We start from the raw sequence: 18,042 nt of genomic DNA, 5'->3' as shown, positions 1-18,042 counted from the left end.
TGAAACTTAAGGTCAACAATAGAAGAGCAGATTTTTTTTTTTTTGGCTGCACTGCGTGCAGCATGTGGGATCTTAGTTCCCCAACCAGGGATCAAACCCACACTCCCTGCAGTGGAAGCTCGGGGTCTTAACCACTGGACCGCCAAGGAAGTCCCATGAAGAACAGATTTTTAATACAGGTAGAGCCAAATTAGATTAATGCCCTTAACTTGGGGTATGTATTTCTGAAATGCACGGCACCAGAAGATGCTGCCGTCTGGTCGAGGGGACCAGTTTCTGCGTCACTCACTTGACAGCCAGGTCCTGGACCCCTGAGTGCAGCCAGGATGCAAGAGGCCACTAGGGCTGCAGGGACCACAAGATTTTGCCCTCAGAAGCTGCAGGAGACAGAATTATAGAAAGGTGCCGAGACAGGGGTGAGCACAGGCCAGCAAAGGGCTACCAGCCGGTGACGACACCTGTGACAGAGGTTTGCTGGAGGAGAGCAGGTAAGACGTAGGCAGGTGAGGAGGAGGGAGAGGTGATTCTGGCAGAGGGAGACAAACGGGAAGGGGTTCTTGCCTGACCTGCACTAGGACCTCGGTTGATAACTGAAGAAGCAAGGGTGGGGTGGGGGAAGGAGATGAGACCAGCGAGGGGGCAGCAGCGGAGCCCTGAGCCTTGTCGCAGGCCATATCCTGACAGCTGTGGGGAGGGACTAGATCCGGTCAGGATTTTAGAAACACTCCAGCCGGCCGTGTGGAGGGGGCTCTGAAGCTCCCGTGGTGAGGGAGAGCTGGAGATGAAGGACCAGAGGAGAAGACCCCAGCCCAGGAACCAAAGACAGGGCTTCACTCCAGCCTCTGCCACTTGAGAATCACGTGTCCCCTGACCTGTCACTCAAGCTCTCTGTACCTCAGTCTCTCTACCTCCCTTGCAGAGTTACTGTAGGGAATGAACGAGGGCTCAGGGAGGACGGGTTGTGCAGTAAGAACTTAATAAATGCAGCTGCTGGAAGCCATGGTAGCATCGAGGCTATGTGACTTTGGGAGTCAGCGTGACCTTGGACAAGCACAAGGAACCACTTCTCTGACCTCAGTTTCTTCCTCTATAACGAGAAGAAATTAAGATAATACCACCCACCTCATAAAGTTACTGTCAGGATCGACTGGAGGAGATAAAATGTATAAATCACCTGGCCCTCGACCGAGAGCTACTCGAGTAGCAGAAGTAGCGATAACAGCAGCAATAGTAGAGGGCTGGTAGTAGTACCAGTGCTAGTAGGAGCAGTAATTTGAGGGACATGAGACCAAAGTGTCTCTTCTATAATACAGGTGAGAAATTATATGGTGCTGGACTAAAGCGGTGGCAGTGAGAAGCCAAAGAATCAGATTCCAGAGCTCTAAGGAGGCGTCCACAAGACCTCCTGACTGCTGGATGTGACCCGCAGGGAGAGGTCAGAGGAGGATGCCAGTATACTCTTGGCTGGGACACCTGTGGACAGCGTGCCTACCATTCACCCAGGGAACTGAGGAAGAGGGGCAGGTTGCAGAGGAAAATGAGAAACTCAGTTTCAGAGCAGCTGCAGTTGAGGTTCCCACGGGGCATCTGAGTATGTCTGGTACTCAGAAAACAGATCAGGGTGAAATATACAGATTGAAGAGTTGTCAGCACATGGCCAGCAACTGAAGCCACAGGAGTATTCGTATCAACCAGAAAGAGGATGCAGGAGTGGGGAAAAAAATAGAAAGAATAGAGCAGAGGCCCAGAGACAGAGGCAGTGTGACAGCACTGAAGAGGTGGGCAGAGGACGAAAAACCGGAAAGGAGGCTGGAAGGGTAGCTAGAGATTAGGATGAAAGCCAGGAGAGGACTGCTCAAAGGTTTCCCTAGGAAATGGTGAAGGGCACCTAATGCCTCAGAAGGTCAAGTAAAAAAGACCCAAACAAACCACTGGACTGCAAAGCAAGAAGATCCTCAGGGAAGCCATGGGAGGAGCCAACATCAGATTGCAGTGGATAAACAGTGGGTGTCATGGGGGGAGAAAGAGCTAGAAAAATAGTAAGGGAAGGAGAAGATAGGGCAGCAACCAGAGGGAGTACAGGATTGAGAAAGGGAAGCATTTTTGTGGTAGGAGGTTGTTGGTAAGGGAAAGAAACACCGCAACTTGTGTATGTGCTGGGGTGAAAGGAGGAGGTTGAAAAGCAGCCCAGGTAGGAAGGTAATTAAGAGGAGGAAGTGCCCGGGAGGGTGGATGGTTGGCTAGAACAGCGGGAGGCTGCAAGGGGCAGGGCAGGTAACAGAAAGGATGCCTTGAAAAGACAGGTGGGGACTTCCCTGGTGGCGCAGTGGTTAAGAATCCACCTGCCAATGCAGGGGACACGGGTTCAAGCCCTGGTCTGGGAAGATCCCACATGCTGTGGAGCAACTAAGCCTGTGTGCCACAACTACTGAGCCTGCACTCTAGAGCCCAAGAGCCACAACTACTGAGCCCACAAGCCACAACTACTGAAGCCCACGCACCTAAAGCTCAGGCTCCGCGACAAGAGAAGCCAACGCAATGAGAAGCCCACACACCGCAACGAAGAGTAGCCCCTGCTCGCCGCAACTAGAGAAGGCCCATGTGCAGCAACAAAGACCCAACACAGCCAAAAACAAAATAAAAAATAATAATAATGATGGTTTTTTAAAAGACAGGTGAAGGTTTGAAATAGACAAGTGCAGGAAACGGGAGACAAGAGAGTAAACTACAAAATGCAGTTATGCACATGGTGCACACACCACATGGAAAATGAAACAGACTCAGTTGTTCCCTCCATCTAGAAAGAGATGATGTCTTTGAGGAGACTATGAGCTGAGCAAGGGTACCCTGTGAAGCCAGGTTGTTTCAAAGGTGAGAGAAAAACGGAAGATACTGGAAACAAACAGGTGTCAGAGATGAGAAGGGCAGGTAGGCTAGTGTGGCAAGGGGAACAGTAGAAGCAAAGGAAAAGGCTGGACAGGAGACATGAGGAAGATTCAATTTTCAAAAGAATTCTGTCAGTCTAAGCTTAAAAATCAATTAGCTGCGACTACTGTCTTTAAATTCCTGTTTTGAGCAAATAGGTCAATGGAGGTAGGTGTATATCCAAAAATGCTGAAATAAAACAGTAATGATGCAAGAGCTTGATATAGATGATTATAACCGAACCCTGCATCAGTTTTTTTCCATAGCCATGAGTATGATCAAGGAGCACCACCAAATAAGCCGGTAGTAAAAGATCAATGACTTTTAAAAGGTTTTCGGAAGGTTGACCCTTTTTCATTCACTCAAATAAATGCTTAAGGGCCGAAGAACTGTGCCCTACAAGGAACACAAAGAAAATTCAGACCAATCCTGCCTTCAAATTGTTGATGCCTAAGTTCTCTCCACATATATGAAAATCCACAGGAACTTCCAGAATGAGGAAGGCTCTAGGAAAAAAGGGAATGACAGAGCGAATATTTGCCCATGTTCAAGTTCAGAAATACACCAATGCCTCTGACCTCACATCCGTCTCCAAATTCTACCACCAAATAGGTATGAATACTTCTTTTTTCTTCCCCCCTCCTGCTCTCCCACATCACAGAGAACGACCAACAGTTAGTGGCTGGTTATGATTCAAACTACAACACTGACTAAGGTCCATCTCCACGGTCTGACCCATTTGGTCCTCCTAACACCACCACAAAGGGGCCAGGACTATTCCCTTCAACGCAGGGGGAAAGTGGGGCTCAGAGAGGTTAAGGAAATTGCCCGATCTCTAAGCACTACTAAATGCTGGGGCCAATGTACCTTTCAGGTCCACCTCGCTTCGAAGCATTTACTCTTTTAATCACTGCCTCCACACCAAATTTCCCTAACCACTGTTCCAAAGGGAAACCTGTTAAGTACAGTTTTCATTTCATCCTTTGGCAATTTAGTATTCTTTTATTCATGGACTTTTAACATGTTTAATTTATTCCTTAATATTTTACAGATTGAGTTTATGGAGTTTTTTTTTTAAGCAGTTTGGTTTAAAAGTCTATTCATTCTCAAATACCTACACAAATGGGGATTCACCACATAATCCACAAACCATCTTCTAGACAGCACTTTCTACCTTCCAGCTGCGGGACTAACAAGGCAGCAAAGCAGGCCAATGTGGTGTTGCAGAGGAGGAATCTAGAACAAAGCAACGACCTGAACTAAAAACAGGAGGCCTGATCTGAGAACAAATCCACGGACACTGGAGTCCCCCAACATGCAACATCAGTCAACTCAGAAGTTACAACCGCTGCATCAGGGGAGCAGAAAACCTACAGGGGTTCAAGAAGGTGCCAGGCACTGCCCCACCTCAGGAAGCAGTGATTAAGGTACAGCTGACTTTCTGGACACAGCCCTGCTCTGCTGTGTCCCAGCTGAGGGGCCTGGGGCAACTTCTTGACTTCTCTGTGCCTCAGTTTCCACATCCATGAAATGGGAATATCAGAGGTTGTTACTAGGATTCCATGAACCATACCTGATACACAGAAAGCACTCAATAAATTTTAGCTAATTATCTTATATATGTTTAAGCTTTTCCCCTTCAGGAGCAGTATTTTTTTAATGGCAGGTTACAACCCCAAAATGTGTTATGAAATCAATTTAGAGGGTCACAACCAGCAATTGTGGTAAATTAAATAGAACAGAATATTGTATTTCAACATTAATAAAGTCATATTTTATATTAACGTTGTAATTTTTCTTTCACGTACATGGTAACATTAAGTGGCGCTTCGTGAATCTCTGTTTTCATCCATCCACGTGTCAGTGTATCTATCAGGCAGCAAGAGTGTTTCTTTCTAGGGCCACAATCAAAAAAATTTGAGAACCACCGACTTACAGAATGAGGATGGTAGGGAGTAAGGGAAGATGAAAAAGCGTAATGTGCCAGAAACCACTTTTTAAAATGTAGACAGCTGCAGCAAAAGGAAAGCCCCCCAAATGGACATTCAGGATAACCCAGGAGATACTCTCAGTGTACAAGTCTGTTCATGGCTAGGCTGCTGCAGGCGTTTCAGTAATCCGAGGTTAACAACAGGCTCTTATTTCCAAAGCAAATCAAACCGCAAAACTGGAAGTACAGATGTTATCTTGATGCTGGGCAAGATGGGAAAAATTGACATGACTTATCCAGTTAAGTCCTCTTGCAATACTCGTCAAAGTAAACACTATGCCAGATATCAAATGCTCTTAAAAACTATCAGGGTTTGGGAGAGATATGAAAATGTCTTAAAACAGAAATTCTTACATGTGGATGTAGATTTAACCTAGCAGTTCTGTTATAAGTAAATTCCTAGGTGAAAATGTAACTAACTGTACAAGAAGATGAAATGGAAAATAACTATAAACGTAAATAATCATTTTAGAATCTATAAAGACATTTATTTATGTAACCAAAAGGCTGTATGATGTGGGGGGCGGGGGTTATTACTTTTTATTGGTGTATAGTTGCTTTACAATGTTGTGTTAGTTTCTACTTATGTACGATGTGGTGTTTAACAATACCACCCTTAGACTGTGTAGGAGGGCCACAGCCCTGGGCCCCACTCATCTTCCTGCAGAGTTCCTGGGACCAGGTGGACTTACCCATCCAGACAGGTATCCCTCCATCTGGTTTTAGCCTACACTCTGTCCCCAGAATTCCCTGATCAAATACCAGGACACTTCCAGGGCATGAACAGGCTCCTTCCAGGTCTGGCCTCCCAAAGGGGGACTTTGCCACTGGTTGGAGCCAGAGGCACAGTTAGAGGGGGGACAAAGGGTGTGGACAGACTGGACATGCAAGTGCACACGATGTCCTTTACCTCATTGAAGGTATCACAGGTGAAGAACCGAGGGAAGAACCGAGAGAAGCAGGTCCTGGCCCAGGGGAAGAGTCTCCCAACCAGCTATGAGCTCTGGGAAATCTGAGAATTCCAAGTTCAAGCCTAGCTTTCCAGGCCATTATGAAGATATCTTTGCCAAGGTAGGATGACAGAGTATATATAAATGCTCATTAGCTTGATTCATAACTTTGAAACGTTTTGACACATGCTATGAGGGCCCCCATCTGTTCTCTTGCACAGGACCCTGCAGAGTTATAAGCAGGCTCGGTGCTTAGAACATGGACCAGAGCCACACTGCTGGGTTCTTACCCCACCTCACCCAGTGACATTCACCGGCTATGTGAACTTGGGAAAGCCTCTTAATCCCTCTGTGTCTCAGTTTCCTCATCTGTAAAACAGAGATGATAACAGCACTCTCTTCATATGGGTTGTTGTAATGACTAACTGAATCAGTGCCTGGAACAGCACGCCGTGTGTAATATAAGTACTCCATAAATTCTGTCTTTGTATTATTCTCTGTATAAAACCGATTGGCCACTGAAAACTTCTAGATAAAACCATAGCCAGGAAGTTATTCTGTGTATTTCTTCTCTCCCACTCCTTTCTAATTTTAAATATCATACTTTATGCCACTCTAAAAGACCACTATTTTCTATTCTTAAAAGGACAAGTCATCTAACTGCTGACCTGCCTGATGCAAGTTCTTCTGAAATTAAATACATGTTCATCTGGAAGACCCCCAACCTGGCAGATAGCTCAGGGCTCTGGCTGGTTCGAAGTGTGGCAAGCTGGCTTTCCGTGTCAATTTCACGGGCTAAACATTTGGAGACATTACCAATTTTAAGTGTAAAAAAGGACATTTCCTAACCTTCATATTCATGAGATTCAGAGCTACAAGCCAGGTAGGTCCTTCTCGATTCATAAACCAGAGGCTGAAATACTTGAAGCTATCAGCAAGGAAAGGCTACCAGACCAGAGAAATGAAGTTAAAAATAGAGCCCTAACAGTGGAAAAATAGATGGCAGAAGACAATCCCTTACGTGGATACTTATTAGTCCACAGGCTTTTCATTATTCAACGAAGGTGTAGCATCAATATAGTATTTACAAATTGCCAACAGCCCTTTCAATGACTTATATTTCTTCAACCTAAAATGACAGAACAACTTGAAGAGGAATATTTGCCCCATTTTAATGACATGCGGGCAGCCTATAGCATCTTGTGTCATTTCACCACAAAACCTCTCAACTCTCTAGCTGTTTGCTATACGTTGAGGTCTGAAATGGGAGAAGTACAAGGAAAAGATTCAAGGTCATATTTACCCTTTAAAATAGGTACCTAACCTACATGTTTAATACAGTGAGTATTCAATCTTTCATTTTTTTCCAATTATTCAGAAGAACCTTTAAAATATATGATTTGCCAACCTGATGAGAGGCTGGAACTCTTTCCCAAGCTACATCTATTTAGTCTCCCATAAAAAGAACATTGCTAAATCATTGTTAATTTCAACAACAGTTTCTCTACTAACCCAAATCTTCTCCAAACCCAAAATGGAGTATAAAGACCAGTATGAAATAAGTGAAAAGTAATTGGATTCTACAGAGGCAAGACTGAGCACATCCATCCATCCCACAGTAATCCCATCTAAATCAAATATATTGTTTCTTTAAAGAGTTTTGCCAACTTCCTATCTAAAAAAAAACCCATAAACACTTCCTATTTTGGCCAGTTTTATTTATGCAATTAAAATGGCTTTTTATAAGAGCTGGGCTGGAGAAACAATATATTTTTACAAGCCCATTAGTCATATAGTCAAGCTTCATTATATCACAATCATTCATCAGGAGTCTGTAATGAGAATGCTGTTTCCTTGCGCGATGAGAATGTTAAGGAAAATATGTATTCACAATAGGCCATAAAATGTGTGAAATCTAAACCAGAGGAAAAGCCAGTGGGTTCATCTGGCTTTCATTTTTGCTGTAGAGGGTAACAGCCCTATAGACACAAACCTAGCTTTAACTTAGAAACCATATCCTTAATTATTAACCCTCTTCATTCTTCCACCCTTTCCAAACTCCACTCCCTTAAAAGAAGTAGAATACTTCATTTACAAATACTGTTATTAAAGACTCTCATGGGCGATCATGTTGGCTTCGGTCATTTTTCTGCCATAGTTTTGTTACAGCTTATTCTAAATATTTCTCCTTACATCAACTATTTCTCCTGACGCGGCAGTCAGATTTGCGTATAAGCTTAGCCCCTGAACTGTGGGAAGTAAATGTCGTGGCGGAGGGGGAGCTGGGCGATTCCGGGCATCCCGCACACCACCCGCAGGCTCCCTTCCTTCCACCCAGGCACCCTTCCAGGTTGCCCAAGGCTCTCATTCTGCGCCCGTCAACGGGAGTAACTGAAACTGGGCAGGAAGAAGGAAAGCGGCTTCAACAAAGCCCAACGTGTGCAGCTTTGGTAATGCAAGGCCGAACTATGGAGACGTGCGTCGGGGCTGGCTAGCAAAGGGAAAGCGTTCAGCTTATGATTTTGTTGTATATTTCAGAAACCGAGGTGGTCTCTAAGATCCCCAGAATCTCTCCTCTCCGTTAAGCAGCTTTCAGTCTTTTCCCTGCTCCCCCTCCACAGAAACCGGGTCTGCCAGGGTCCCAGCAGTGAGCGCTGTTCTCGTGGGTTTGCGCGCAGCCGGGGTGATCCCCTCCGAGCCCCACTTCGGGGAGCTGCAGCTGGAGCCGAGAGGAGCCCGGGGCTGGCAGAAACGCAGCGCGCCGAGCAAGACCCAGCTCTCGGTACGGCCATCAAGGGGGCCCCCAGCTCTCCGGGCACCCGGCAGCTGAACCCAGGAGGGGCTTCCCCATCGCTGCGCCCCGGCACCAGAGGGCACTCTGGAGAGAGAACACGCCGCGCCTCGCTCCCAGCCCTGGGTCCCCAGGAGCCAGGGCGGTGCGCGCCAGGGAGTCAGAGCCCTGGAGAATTCCTGTGTTTGCGCAGCGGGGCCAGGGAGGCCCCCGACCCTCCCGGTCCCGCGTCCAGGTACCTCGCAGCCGTAAAGCTGTCCCAGCTGCTCCACGATCCACTCCTCTAGCACGAGCCGCTTCCGAAGCTCTTTGCGATCGTATTTCACTGTCACTTTTCCCTGCTGGTGGCGCCGCTGCTGCTGCTGAACGTGCCCGGCAGCGGACGCCGTGGCCACGGGCGCCGAGTCCTCCCGGGAGGAGCCCGAACCGCTGCTCGAGCCTGGGCTGCCGCCGGCGCCGCCCCGGGGGCTCTGGAAGAAAACCCGCGCGCCGCCGCCGCCGGCGGCCCCACCGGCCGCCTCACTGCTGCCCGTCACCACCGACATGTCCCCGTGCGCGCCGGAGACCGAGTGAGGCCCGGAGGAGGGGGCGGGCGGAGCGCCCGGCGCCGCTACCGCCTTGGGCCGGGCAGCGGCATGCGCGGGCTTCGTCAGCACCTGCTCCGCGCCGCCGCCGGCTCGCGGGGAGCTCTGGAGGAGGAGCCGCGGCGACCGGGAGGAGCGCGGGCGGGGGAGGGCGGGGAGGAGGGAGGGCGGGGGCTGCAGCCCTAGGGACTCAGCCGAGGACCCTCTGGGTCCAGCCCCGGAGGCGGATCCGGCGCCCGGCAGGCAGCGGGCCCGGGGCGTGGGAGTTGCGCGCGGCGAAGGGGGTGTGGGCGCGCAGACACACACGGGCGACCGGCGTGGGTCTGGGGCCAGGTCCTCTGCGCGGGTGACCGTGTGCTGCCCTGCTGGACACGGGGATTGCGCTTCTCCCGCCGCCTCGGCCGGCGCTGCCGGGGACTGCGCTGGCGACCGCCTGGGGCAGGGGACGCGGGAAGGGGCCGAGGCGCAGGTTCCTCACAGAGGTTTCCCTCTCCCTGCCGCCTCCTCTGAGGGCGGGGCGGTGTCTCCTCCCCTCCCGGGCCCATCCCGCCGCTCCAAACACCCGTTCCTATCCGTGCCACTTCCTCTCTGGGAGAGTGAGAAAAACTGACGAGGCGATGTTTGTGCCATCAGGCAATCACCGCGCCTGAGAAATTCTCTTCAGACCAGACAGTGTCTTGTTACCTCAATGACAGTGCATTCAGATATCTTCGTATCTAAAGGGCAGAAGGCTTGATGTCTCTTGGGCAAAGGACTGGGGATATCCTGACAGCAAATACTTCTCTAAGAGTCAGTGCTGGTTACTGGTCTTACATTTCTAGTATTGTATTCCCTGCATAGCCAGCTTTCTTAATACCATTTCCAAACAACGTCTTTGAAGCTAGCAAAGTTACAGCACTGACTGACTACTTTTAAAACATCAGGCAGCCAAGAAGGGTTACAAATGAATGAGCTTACTATGCGGTTTAGGGCAAGGAGATGGGGAGGAAAGTTCTAAACAGAAAACTGCATGTGTATGTGTGTAAAATTATAGGGAGACACTAATATGTTTCTGTTGTACATAACAATACATTTCTGTTCAGGCAACTGGAAGAAACCGCAAAAGATGTTCAAACACAAGTAAGTAGCTTTTATGAACTTTTTTAAAACCTGGTAAAGGTTACTGGCAGCTACTCAAGTTTCTCAGAGATAAAGAATCAAGTCAATTTCCTCTGAACACTTTCTATGATGGAGAGGATTCTGGGGGGGCTCCTAGACTCACAGCTATAAAGACACTGAAAATAAAAGTAGCCAGCAGCTTTGTCCTGACTCTTCTGGCTGGTGCCCTGGTCTGCTCTATCCAGATTTGTGTCCGCTTTATTCCTTCACTTGGGGTTTTCCAGCCAGAACATGACTGCGAAGGGATTTTCCCGAGTGTTCCATGCCTAATGTGCATCATCGGGACAGGTCTGGCCTTGAAGAGTGAAAGGAAAGATCTAGTGGGGACTGTGTGAAATAGGTAGGTGGCTGGTGTGCGTCTTGGACTCTTCTTGTAATTAGAGGGGGTCAAGGCTAAAAATCCCTGCCCCCTGGAAGAGGCCAGCAGTCCTTAAGGTGGTAGGTTTCTCACCCAACCTTTCATGGAGAAGGGAGACAAAACTACCCTGATTGGCTCCTAGAGATTTTTTTTGTTTAATAAATTTATTTATTTACTTATTTTTGGCTGTATTGGGTCTTCGCTGCTGTGCACGGACTTTCTCTAGTTGTGGCAAGCAGGGGCTACTCTTCGTTGCGGTGCGCAGGCTTCTCATTGTGGTGGCCTCTCTTGTTGCAGAGCACGGGCTCTGGGCTCTAGGCTCTAGGCTCAGTAGTTGTGGCGCACGGGCTTAGTTGCTCCGTGGCATGTGGGATCTTCCCGGACCAGGGCTCGAACCCGTGTCCCCTGCATTGGCAGGCGGATCCTTAACCACTGTGCCACCAGGGAAGCCCACTCCTAGAGACGGATGACAGTTCTCCACATCACCCCCTCTAGACATCCAGCGCTTATCCAAGTTACCTAGCACCTGCTTTAACCAGCTGGACTAACCAGGAGAATTTCATTCAAAACCAAAAAACAGCTAAAATTGTAGTTAATGAAGGAGAAACTATATAAAATCTTGGCCTCATTCTGGTGTTGGGGACTGGCCATACCAATTATTTTGAAAACTGTGCCTGGTTTCCAGGAGTGTGGCAAAGAGTGGAAAATTCCAACTCCTTACTTTGAGTCTTTGGACAATGAATTCAGTCATTCAATAATAACTTCAAAGGATTTGTAGAAATTCACAAAGTTCTTTCTGAGAATTTCTTGTGTCAGTTTTTTTCTCACTGCATAAGACTTCTTCCTTTATGCTTAAAATTCAGCTTTCACTTATATGACTTCAAAAATGACAAGTACTAAGTACATATAAGAAGAAATTTAGAGTTTTAGGCATCCTAACTTGTAGAAAAATAGCCAGGGAAGAGTCAGGCTCTTTCCAGGGGTACACTGACCTTCAGATGCCCAAATGAGTCACCTTGACTTGGAATTATGAGTTGAAGTAAACAAGAGTTCCTCTTCCTATAAATCCAATAACTCCACCCAGGATATAATTTACATTTGAAGTGAACTCCACAGCCCCATTCTTGCCACAAATACACACACACACACACACACACACACACACCCCCCTCAGTGTTTGAATAATCAAAACTCAGTGTTCAAATCTTGACGGAGAATAGAATTACCGTTTTTGCAGATTTCAAATACTGAAGACAAAATATTTGGGAACAGGGGAATTATTCTGGGGCCAGAAACTGTTTACACAGATGAATATCTAAATTTAGCAAAACCGAAGATATTTCTCATCTCTAAGATTAAAATGTAAATTTGTCCAGGGCAAACCCCTTCATTTCTACTGCAAACAAGTTTTTTTAAATGGTAGTTAATCAAAAACAATGAATAGTTTTTAGTGAATTAAATGGTCTGAGAGTTTTCTAGAACACAAGAGATGAGCTTCCATCATCTGAGGAGTCTATCAGTTGGTCACAGTATTTTCACTTTGCAGAGTACAGTCCATTATTTCGTTACTCTTTACGGAGTGAGAGCAACGATGTTGTTAATAGTATATCAGTGTAGTTTTCCTCTGGCTACTGTCTCTTCTCCCCACCCTGCCGCCACCCCTTTTTTTTTCCTTCCTAATTCTGGACCTTTGATTGTATCACGTACTACAATTTGGAATCATAATTCCTAAATAAACTTAGCCACTACTTGCCTATACAACCAGAGCCCATAACAGTCACTGTCACGATTCTAAAATTTTGTCTAGGCAATTAACAGAAGTTCTTACCTGACTGTTCAGAGATGATGAAAAGCAGGGGGGAAATCCATAGCTTCAGCTCTTCCCTTCTAACAAAGATTAAGTATCCCTGCACCTTCTTGTAAGCCTAGCCTGTGGAATAGTTTGTCTCTTTCTGTAAAACTAAGGTCAAATTTGTTTCGAGAGGAGCCAGTTATCCCCTGTCCAGCCAAAGGCCTCCTACCCTCCCCCTTTCACCGTCCAGTGTTCTGGAAGAGTGGTCCATTCCCCCAGGTCTCTGTCTTCCCCTCTCAGGCTCCGCCCTCTGCAGTGCCGCTGCCACCACTGCCAACCGAGGTCTCCCCCCGAGCTCCATGTTGCTCACTTCGGTCTGTGCTTTTTCAGCTCTTATCTGCCTTGACCTCCCGCCACATCTGACAGTCTTGAACCTCTTTTTGCCAACACCCTCCTGGTTTTGCTCCCACCTCTGTGTATTCCATCACAGTGATTGCAGTGAACTCCTTTTCCTACATCTCTGCCTTAAGATTCTACCATCAGCTCCTCTTTGTTCATTCACATGCTCACTCCAGGTGACTTTGTCTCCTGATGAAGATTCCAGTTTGACAACCTACCATCTACCTGCCACAGACTCCTCAAATCATGACCTCCAGCGGACTCCTGGTCCGAGCTTCAGATCTACAGGTGTATAACCTTTAGTGCCCACGCATGCAAATACGTTTATAGTTAACGTACACAAATATACACCCATCTCAATTCATTAGAAAACAAAACAGTTCAGTGAATATTGTTCTGGTCATGGATGGCCAGCACAGTAAGATTTTTTTACTACAAACCACAATAAGAAATACATTTCTGGCATGACCTAAATAGATATCCGCACACATAACTTACCCATATTACATGTAATACACTCTGACACGTCCTATTCTATTCTGTTCTGTTTTATTATTTTTAAAGAATGCTGTTCACAATCTACTAAACCCACTAAAGCGTTGCAACCCAGAACTGGAAAAGTGCTGCTATTGGCCAGAACCATGCCTACGAGTGCCAGGACTCTTCATGGCTGGTTATTTATTCCCCTGGCACTCTTTTTCTGTCATTCTTAACTTAAGTGTTCTGGTCAACAATTTTGACCCCAAATGGCTGATACAGAACATACGTGTGATCCTCCTGGCAATGCCACAGAAGAACTAAAGAAAAATATTCTGGACATGAAGATGGGCCTTTGCTGGACCTCCACACTCCCTCAGGAAATGGTGGAGGGCCTGGATGGTAAAGATCGAAGGTCATCAGGGATTGGTAGAGCCTCCAGCCTCAAGACAAGTATATGGTAATGGTTACCAGCACAAGCCTCAGATCCCAAGTGCCTGGATTGAATCAGGACTCTGCCACTTAGGCACTGTGTGACCTTGGCAAGTTACTTAACCTCTCTGTGCCTCCATTTCTCCATCTATAAAATGATCAGTAGCACTTGTCTCACAGGTTGTTCTGAGGGAAAATGAGTTACTAGGGAAAAAGCACCTAGAACAGTGCCTGCTGCTTTGTGTGAAGGGATCATAGACATAGCAGAGAGAACTCACTATAGGTCCAACAGTGTCGCAGAGAAATTACTGCCATAGGCACATCCTATGTCCAGGGATGTGAAGAGAACAGTGGGAAAATATCTCCGTAGGGAACCTGCTCCAATCATTACCCAGCACGATTCAGTTAGCGTTCCCATTGACCAGTTCCAATAAATGGAGGTAAACACCTATACCCACTGCTTACTTAGGTAAACACCTATACCCACTGCATCCACGTGGAGGTTGACACCTCCACGTGGATGCCTTGAAGTCACCTCAAATTAACAAATTCAAAATGAAATCACCATCTTCCCAGGCCGGACCTGCTTCACTTCCTAGCTTCCCTTTGCCAGGACTGTTTAGCACCATTCACTCACTTCTCTGCTCAATCTAGAAACTTGAGAACCATCTACCTCAGTCTCTTATCCACCGTGTCCAATTAATAAGCAAACCCTAATGGTCCCATGTTTGTCTGGACCTCAAACCTGCTTCCTCCTCGGGTCCCCACACTGTCCTGTGGACTTCTCCCATGCTCTCCTACTTTGTCTTCATGCCCTGCCTCCCATGCATTTTCTATACTACTCCCACAGGGAGATTTCTGAAAGCAAATGTGATCAATATCCTATGCTTAAAATTCCCTCCCTATTCCCCATTCCCTTCAGGCTGAAGTCCAAACAACTTAGCATTGCACACAGACTTTTCTTGCTCTGGCCCTTGCTTTCCGCTCCAGCATCTGTTCAGACACTCCCCATCCCACCCGAACACCCATACACACCTCACTCTGCCCAATACCTCACTGAACGTGGAGTTCCCAAACACAGAACCCTCCCGCTACTTTTGCCTGTGCCTACAACCCCCTTCCCAGTTCCCCATGGTGCCAGGCTGACCCCTCAACCCCTCCGGGATCATCTCCGGGTGTCACCTCCTGGACTAAACTCTCCGAGATCTCCTTGGTCTCAGCTAGATGTTGCTCTCATGTTTGCCCGTTGACCACCATCTGTCACATCACCCATCAAGCCTTTTTGTGATCAAGTCTCCGCTCCAGTGTCACCTCCTCAGCAGGCCTTCTCTCTGCACCCTGTCTCCCCTCGATCTCTTTCTTCCTTCTTCTCATTCTTAAGACAACTTGAAGAGCATATATGTACTTGTTAACAGACTCACTCTCCCGCCGGAATGTAAATTTCACGAGGGCAGGGACTCCATTGTTCAATTTCTCCACTTCCTAAAACCATCCTAGCACTAGGCGACTCATTGTCGACAGAAGGAGTCTGTTAAGTCATCTGTCCCTTCCACTAGATTGTAAACTCCCGAAGACGTGGACGTGGCGTGGCTAATGGAGTTTATGTTCTCAGCACCAAGAACAGTGCTTACGACATGGTAGGTGCCCTGAAATAGGGAATGAGTAAAACTAATCTCCACTTCTGGCTGTACACCGTTTTTTTCTTGATTCTCCAATATAAATACACAGAAATACAGATCTCTCTCATCTCTCCTCAGTATAGGCTCAATCTGGAGGTGGTTGTTCTTTTAAATCAAAGGAAATCACGCTTCTCCCCTCTACAGAGAAGCTCCTGGGTTTTTACTTAGTTTCCATAGTAAACAAAGGAGATAACTGTCCCTCTGCTCTCCCAAGGTCCCACACACCTTTTTTCGCCAGTATTTAGTTTCAGCTTTTGAACACCTTGTTGGTTTGAGGCTGTTAGGAGAGAGTGGCTTAAGAATCAGGTGTGAAATCAAATTGTGATTCCAACTCTCCTCTTACCTGACTCTGCCTTCAGCTGAGCAGTTGTTTTCCCATCTGCAAAAGTAGGAATGATTCTAAAGGCCACCACCCCAGGCCATCTGTGGTGACGGACCAGGTCATCGTGGACCGAGGCGTGGTCCTGCAGGACACAAGTAATCTGGAGCTGTGTCACCTTCGACTCACCAAGCAAGTCTGACAGCACTCAGACTGCTCCAAACCCTGTCCTCTGACACCAGTCTGTACTCGTCCCATGACGATGTCAAACGTCTCTAAAGCTTTCTAAACATCCACTCTCACATTCTGCACTTGTCTCGCCACGGCCCAGAAACAGAGCAGTTCACCAACAGGCACCCGCTCAGGGACTGCCCTCCAAAAGACTCTGTGCTAAAGGTCCTGTGTTGTCATTATGAATAACTTATCAACTCTAACAGCTGTAATAACAGCAATAATAACAGGGCATTGCCCTCCAGCTTGAGAGAATGAGGTGCTGGTTTTAATTTCCTCCTCTGCAAATCTTGTTAAAAATAGAATTGATCCTAGTGACCCAGAAAGATGTTCACCTTCTGAGGAGGCTGCCTGGCCTCTGCACTCTGCCCGCCATGTGCTGCGGAGGATGGCGTGAGAATCCTTCCTTTAAAAACCCATATCCCTGTTCCTACACGTCTCTCAGGACTGTAGGGATCACTGCGTTGTGTTGTGTTGTATTGTGTGTTGTGTTGTGTTGTGTTACAATGGGCTCCATCCCAGGGAAAAGGGGGCTGGGTGTCCATGAAGGGCCTGACATTCCCAGTGTCAATTTCCAGTGGAAAGCTAGAAGGTCCTTCTAAGAAGGCGAACTTCTTAGGTGCTGCAGAGGAAGGTGGGAGAAGTGATTTTTCACTGGCTTTGTGATGAGACCGTGTGGAGATGTCTAAACTTAACTATGCCTGTAGGTGTCCTCCACAGGGAAGTGGGCCCACAACCAGGTTGGCAGGTCCTGAGCAAGTCTTATCTGGAGCAGATGACGCAGGTTTACGATAGTTTGGGTCTTATAATACCAGAAGCTCCCCATCACTGACACCTATTACGTGTCAGACACTTTATTATAAATGCTGTCTCATCGAGTTCCCGCCCCCAACCCTGCAGACAACCTACCTTCAAGGATGATGATTCCACTCATTTGAAAGATAAAGAAACCAAGCTGTGAGAGTTGAAGTGACCCCTCCCTCCACCCTGAGGTTTTGTAGGTAGTGGAGCTAGGATCTTATTTTTTATCTGCTGCACTGGTCATTAGTAAGATCCTACCCGAAAGTTCCAGCCTCCTCTCAATTCTGTGAAGGATCTTTACGGCAGGGTTGTGAGCTTAGGGCAGAGCCATGGAGTTATAGACATGCAGCATCCCTTTTTCTTCCATTGGAGCTTGGCTTGGTGGAGCCCAAGGTCATTGTGAGAGAGCCTCAGGGGACAGGAAGCCTCATAGGACCATAAGCCCACTCCACACAGAGATCTCTAGTCCGGTTCCAAATTTGGAGTAGCCAAGTTTTGTTTTTAAATGACGAAGGCAGTTTTTCCTTTCCCCTTCTCTACTCCGAGAACTGAGATATTCTGAAATCAATTGGCAGTTCTACACGGCGTCTCCCCTGCTCCCTGCCACGTGGGATGCAAATCTGATTCTGGTCCACCCCACACCAATTAAGTCAAAGTCTCTGGGGGTCAGCCTGGGACATTGTGCTAAAAGTTCTCAGGTGAATCCACTGTGCAGCTGGGGAGGAGGGCCACCACCCAGGACCATTTGGGGACAATCTTAAATATAACAATGGGACTCTCCAAACACTGCCTTCTGTTCTCAGCCTTCCTCCATTCTTTCCCACTCTTAACTATTCTCTCTGGCTTTGCTTCACAAAAACCTCAGAATCATCATCACCAATCCTCCATAAGTGCTTAACCAAAGATGTCACGTTCTATAGAGATGGCTGTTCAGTCACAGTGTGAATTTCACTGTGCAATTCAAAACTGTGCAATTCAAAAGCGGTGAAGCAACTTGGCAAGTGTTTTGAAATATAAAAAGAGTGGATCTTTATGGACAGACAAAATCATCTCAATTATAGAATAATAAAAGGATCAGATATAGTTGTATAATTGTATAAATAAGTAAATGGATCATATCACCAAGAAATCTAATTACCTAACTGGAAAAAAAATT

At 47.1% G+C, this 18,042-nt stretch overlaps 1 protein-coding gene across 1 annotated transcript in view; it reads right to left on the bottom strand.

Moving 5' to 3' along the window:
* The window catches only part of PPP1R14C (protein phosphatase 1 regulatory inhibitor subunit 14C), an 86,536-nt gene extending 76,841 nt beyond the window's left edge, over positions 1–9,695 (bottom strand). The window contains exon 1 of the mRNA XM_030853181.2: positions 8,896–9,695. Within this exon, the coding sequence (XP_030709041.1) occupies positions 8,896–9,201 (306 nt within the window). The 5' untranslated portion in view covers positions 9,202–9,695. The remainder of the gene's footprint in view (positions 1–8,895) is intronic.
* Positions 9,696–18,042: the final 8,347 nt, after the last annotated feature.

This window comes from Globicephala melas, chromosome 14 (assembly GCF_963455315.2).
Source record: "Globicephala melas chromosome 14, mGloMel1.2, whole genome shotgun sequence".
Classification (NCBI taxonomy): domain Eukaryota; kingdom Metazoa; phylum Chordata; class Mammalia; order Artiodactyla; family Delphinidae; genus Globicephala; species Globicephala melas.
This window is presented reverse-complemented; position numbering and strand designations above follow the sequence as displayed.